The 6,000-nt window shown below is 39.4% G+C and overlaps 1 protein-coding gene across 1 annotated transcript in view; it reads left to right on the top strand.

Moving 5' to 3' along the window:
• zanl (zonadhesin, like) overlaps positions 1–6,000 on the top strand; it is a gene marked incomplete at its 5' end in the record, with an annotated part of 37,506 nt that overhangs the window by 22,305 nt on the left and 9,201 nt on the right. The window contains 13 exons of the mRNA XM_079592507.1: positions 134–159; positions 283–485; positions 1,747–1,888; positions 2,030–2,277; positions 2,380–2,557; positions 2,688–2,796; positions 2,914–3,008; positions 3,827–4,003; positions 4,306–4,508; positions 4,675–4,819; positions 4,927–5,168; positions 5,359–5,523; positions 5,698–5,825. Coding sequence (XP_079448633.1) covers positions 134–159; positions 283–485; positions 1,747–1,888; positions 2,030–2,277; positions 2,380–2,557; positions 2,688–2,796; positions 2,914–3,008; positions 3,827–4,003; positions 4,306–4,508; positions 4,675–4,819; positions 4,927–5,168; positions 5,359–5,523; positions 5,698–5,825 — 2,061 coding nt within the window. The remainder of the gene's footprint in view (positions 1–133; positions 160–282; positions 486–1,746; positions 1,889–2,029; positions 2,278–2,379; positions 2,558–2,687; positions 2,797–2,913; positions 3,009–3,826; positions 4,004–4,305; positions 4,509–4,674; positions 4,820–4,926; positions 5,169–5,358; positions 5,524–5,697; positions 5,826–6,000) is intronic.

The raw sequence follows: 6,000 nt of genomic DNA, 5'->3' as shown, positions 1-6,000 counted from the left end.
AAGCCAGCTTTCAGCTCTCGCTAATGCACAAAATAAATTATTGAAGTAAATGCAGTTCAGGAGGTTGAAATAGGACAGCTAGAGTTGAACACTTACGTTAACTTTAGCCTGATTGTTTTTATTATTTATGAAGCTTTTATGCCATTAAAGGCCAGAGTGGTAGAGACAGGAATGCTGTCACATGGGGACATAGGACTGGGAAACTACATACTCCACACTGCATCTGCACTTTAACCTTAATTTCACAGTCATTTACTGATGCTTTACCCCTTTTTTCTACAGCTCTGGTATGTCCTCCAAACAGCCATTACTCCATGTGTGTGAGCTCCTGTCCGGAGACATGTCTGGGTATCAATGGACCACCGGGCTGCAGTGAGAAGTGTGTAGAGGGCTGTGAGTGCGACGCTGGCTTCATCCTCAGTGACAACAAATGTGTTCCTGCTAAAGACTGTGGCTGTGTGGACCCCTCAGGCTCCTACCACCCAGTGAGTTTAAAACCAGGGCAGACCTGTGGGCTTCTGGGGCCATGGACGAGATTATTAAAATAAGACCCAAAACTTTGATCTAAACATCCACCAAACCACTGTAACCATGACAAGTTATTTTTAAAGTCTAAAAATGTTCCATGTTCTCGAATGTTATTGATGTATTTCTCTGTTAATGAGGCCTTATAGAATAAATAAATATTCAGACCTCTTGAAGAGCAGATATTCGTAGAAACTTTAGTTTGCATAATAATTGCTAATTTATTTTCACTCTATAACTTCTTTACGTCTAATTTTGTCATATTATTCTCCAGAAAACGTGACAAACACATTGTGTCTTTCATTAAAAATGCTTTAAACACTAAACAGCAAGAGCACTAACTCAAAAAGGCACAATCTAAGATTTTTCATGACTTACCTTCTGTATGTCTGTCCAATGTGAGCACATTTGAAACAATACCGTGATTAATGCGGTACTCGAGTTCCTAGCCATGCACCGCGACGTGAATAAATTATGCAAATCAATACTTTAATGGAGATTGTTTTACTGGTTTATGTTTTATTTATGCTGTTGATGTGTTTGTCACTTTCAGATGAAAATGAAAAATAGATAGTTATTAAAATGGATGGTTATATCAGACAAATTATAATAAAGGATAACCAAATTGTCAGTCGACTGGATGTTTTAACGAATAGGTTGAGTAAATCATTCAACAACACAACACAACGTCTGCAGCGGAAAGCTGAAAAATGTCAGTTATAACCAACTGCAGGACGGCAGATAAATAATGCTGCCTCTGCCATGCATGACACGTCTTAATCCAATGATCGCATCGCATTCCGCAAAGTACTTAGGTGCGTTCATTCGAATTTTAGTGGTGCCCTGAAGGCCGGTTGTTGTATCAAAGTACCACATGAGCGATTCAAAACCACTTTGATGTCATATTCGGCGGTCTGTGCAGCGCCTCTTTAAGTCGAACACACCGATTGACTGATAGGGCAATTTGCCTAAGTTGCCTAAGCTTTCGGACGCAGCCAGTAAGACACTTTTCACTACCTACTGGCGTAACACAGTCACTGAACAAATCATATGGCTAAATTAACCTTTTGGATGAAACCCATCAAATGAATCGAGTCACTGGGATAAATCAAAATCCATTCTATTTGCGTTTATAGTCAGGATTGCTTAAAACATAGTGATTCCTGTTTTAAAAAAGTGGTTGATGTTCTAACACAATCCTCTCAATGTGGCCATGTTTAGGTGAATGAGAACTGGTATCTGGAGGGCTGTACGCAGAAGTGTACATGTGAGGGTGGAGGAAATATTCAGTGTTACAACACCAGTTGTCTTCCTACTGAGAGTTGCCAACTTCAAGATGGAGACTATGTCTGCAAACCACTTGGTAATAAATATATACTGGTTTACACTTAGTACAGTTTAGCATGTGCACTGGTATATTTTTTTACACATCTTATCACATACACACATGCAGTACTGCACAAACGTAATTTTTTTTTATCCTCCCCATTTTTATCTCTTTTAGGTTCAGGCATTTGCTCTGTTTCTGGTGACCCTCATTATAACTCCTTTGATGATAAAGTACATCACTTCATGGGTGCCTGCTCCTACACTCTCACTAAGCCCTGTAATGAGACCTCCGGCTTGCCATACTTTTCTGTGGAGACCCAGAACGAGCACAGAGACAATAATAAGAAAGTGTCTTATGTAAGATCTGTTATCATCAATGTCCATGACACAAAGGTCATTTTGGACAAGGGTCGCAAAGTTCAGGTAAGGGACATTTCTGCAATTTGTGAGAGCTAAATAACAGATTAGAGAAGATCAGAACTGTGGTGCATACGTAAGCTTACCTTACCTTCCTACATCCTGCAGGTGAATGGAGTTCAGGTCACTGTGCCTGTCACACTTCCAAACGGTATCAAGATCTTCCTAAGTGGCAAATTTGTGGTGCTTGAGACAGACTTTGGATTGCGTGTCCGTTTTGATGGAAATCACCATGCAGATGTCACCCTGCCATCCTCCTACAGCGGACTGTTATGCGGACTCTGTGGTAAAGACTGCATATTCAATTATCCCACTTTATTGATGATTATAATGAAGACTCAAGAGCTCAAGAGTTGCTACTAACCAAATATTAATAGTCTTATATGATTCAATTAAATAATGCTAATATATTACAGGAAACTATAATGATAATCCTAATGATGACAACATCAAGCCAGATGGAAAGCCAACAGACAGCACCAATGAGCTTGGAGAGAGCTGGCAGGTGCCCGATGACAGACCCGAGTAAGTTAAAAGCATATTTGACTGTGCACCAGTAAGAGTAAGGTTTTTTTATATATATAAATATGCTCTTTTTATCATTGAAGCTTTAATCATTCATGCCTTTCGTATCTCGCATAGTTGTACTCATGACGGAGGAGACATTGAATGTGATGACAAGATCCAGAGTGAAGCTACGAAACCTACTAGCTGTGGCATGATCACCGATCCAAATGGTGGGGCACACATACACTCAAACATACATTTTAAAACACTTTGATGATGAGGTCACTGATCAAATTCATAAAACATGTAAAAGGCTTTGTCACAATTAAACATTTCTGTTCTATCTGTTCTATTTTTCATAGGTGTTTTATTTAATTAGTTTCTTATTCATTATGTGCTTTTTTTTGTTGTTCAAATAATTTCAAATCAGCTTATGATTTGGTTGCAGGATATAATAATTTAACAGTGTTTTGGGGCTTACTTTTCTCAATCACCCATAATTATGTCCACTTTGTTCCCCTCAGGTTGGATTGTTTGTTATACTTTGAAATTGTGACTTATGCCAGAGTTCTTACAGCTAACTGAAGTAAAAAAACAAAAACAAAATTTAGCTTTAAAAAAAAAAACAGAAATAAATTAAAATGTAAAAAAAATCTAAACTTATTTATTTCAGCTAATTGCCAAGGCAACATTTCTCATCTTCATTTAGTTTAACTTCATGTACTAAAATAACTTAATCTAAAACCAAAAAAAAAAAAAAACTACCGGTATATAGACTTTTTTTTTAAACATACAAGAAAATTACTAAAACTTTGACTAAAATTAAAATAATATACAAATAAAAAACTATAATAATATCTAAATGATACTAAAATGAATAACACTACCAACAACCGGAACGTCAAGACTAAAGAGTCCTCATTCTGCTCTATTTATGCTTCTATTCCAGCACATCTGTTCATTTCATTGATTTTCGCAGTTCTATAGGGCCGTTCTTCTGACACCTGTTTTGTGCACCATTAAAGCCTATTCATCATTATTTTCCCAGGAATCTTCAAGACATGTCATGCAGTGGTGCCTCCCGAGCCCTACTTTGAGAACTGTGTGTTTGATCAGTGTGGCACCGGTGGCGCCACAGTGGCACTGTGCCAAGCTGTTCAAAGCTATGCTGACCTGTGCGCTCAAGCTGGGGTGCCAATTAACTGGAGAAATAACACCTTCTGCCGTAAGTGTTTGAGCCCTACAGGCATTCTGTAAAACGCCCTTTGAAACCTGCTATTAACTGTATCCTGGTATCCTTTTTAAGACTTTGTAGTGTGCACCCTTCAATTAGGGAGCCAACAATAGGTGCTGTTTCTCTCTTTTGTTGCTAAAGTGGCCGAGTTAAAACAGTTGCACTTTTGTCTCTCCTTCTCCGCCCATTGTCTCCAGTTTCTCGTCTATCCTATTCCCACTCTCTTCATTCATTTGTTCTCATTGTTCTCATCTGTTTATTGAACACCACTCCTTTATTTCCATTTCTTGCAGCTATTAAATGTCAGGTTGGTAGTCACTATGAGCCTTGTGGTTCAGCGTGTCCAGCCAGTTGTCAGGACCCTGGATCTGAAGGCACTTGTACCGAGCCCTGTGTTGAGGGATGTGTGTGTGACCCTGGATTTGTCCTCAGTGGAGACCAGTGTGTGCCCTTCAAGGAGTGTGGTTGCACTGACAGAGACAACAACTACAGGCCTGTGAGTGGTTCTTTAGAAGATTGAATGAAACTTTTACTTCTGTTTTCAAGTTTTAAGCAATTTCATTACAAAAAAAAGATATACAATATAAATAAAACTGTATAGTTTAATTCAGTTAATTTTTGTTTCTAGTTTCCTTTGTGCAATCAAATTAATTGTTTTTCAGGTTGGAGACAGCTGGTTCACAAAAGATGACTGCACAGAGCGCTGTGTTTGTTCACCTTTCAATACCGTGACATGCGAGGCATGGCAGTGCGGTCCCGCTCAGGAATGTAAAGTCAATGAGGGTCAACTGGGCTGTGTGAACACAGGTACATACTCTACCAAAAGCAAATGTTAATCCATCCATCCATCCATCCATCTATCCATACATCTCTCTCTATCTGTCAGACAGACTACTAACTGGCCTTCTTTGCAGGAGTGGGCATTTGCCACATTGCTGGTGATCCTCACTACTACACCTTTGACGGGATCATGCACACCTTCATGGGTACCTGCACTTACACGCTGGTGGCAATATGCAACATCTCTATGGTGACACCCTTCACCATTGTGGCCAAGAACGAAGAACGCGGCCAGCCAGAAGCTTCGTATGTTCGCTCCGTGACCGTCTACCTGCCCACTGCCAACGTCACCATCAGCAAGAGCGGAAGAGTACTGGTGAGAGTCCGAGAAGGAAAGAGGAAGAGATGGAGTAGTGGTTTTAACTATGTTGCATTTGCATGTCTTCTGATTAGACCCAGTGAATATTGCATAGAACAATGGATATGATTCTAAACCATATGTATTCAGTGATATTATTGTGCTAAATCTCTGGCCTGTACTCACGTTTGTTTTCTCCTCCGACTAGCTGAATGAACGCAGGATAAAGACCCCCTACGACATCACTGTAGCCAAGGCACGGGTGTTTACCAGTGGAGTGAACACCATACTAGACACTGACTTTGGCCTGATTGTGAAGTTTGATGGAGTGCACCATATTGAGATCACAGTGCCTGGAGACTATTTCAACAAGGTATTAACACTAGAGCATCACTCACTTTGTTTTTGTACTAAAAATATTCTTTTGATACTGATATTTGATTAATAAACCAGAAGATTCCTTTTTGTCAGAATATCTGAACTGCATTAAAGATTTTCCACAAGAAGCAAAACACGCTTTTTCTGTCCTTCAACATTTCTATTATAGGTGTGTGGAATGTGCGGTAACTACAACAGTGATTCATCTGACGATAACTTGATGCCTGATGGCAAACCAGCCGAAAATGCCATTGAACTTGGTAACAGCTGGAAAGCAGAGGGAGACAGTGATCCTGGGTGAGTGTTAGATTATTTGGTGCCTCTAAGCACCTCTCCATAATTGAGAAATAAACAAGCCTAGATCGATAGCAGCATTATAAATTCACTTATGATGCGTATGAATTTGAGGCTTCATGGTGAAAAATTAATCGTTTTTCACTTTCTTTATTCTTCTGTTGTATTCATCCGTTCC

The sequence above is a fragment of the Phoxinus phoxinus genome (genome assembly GCF_949152265.1).
Source record: "Phoxinus phoxinus genome assembly, chromosome: 2".
Taxonomy (NCBI): Eukaryota; Metazoa; Chordata; class Actinopteri; order Cypriniformes; family Leuciscidae; genus Phoxinus; species Phoxinus phoxinus.
The sequence above is the reverse complement of the archived record's forward strand: the minus strand, read 5'-3'. Positions and strand labels throughout refer to the sequence as shown.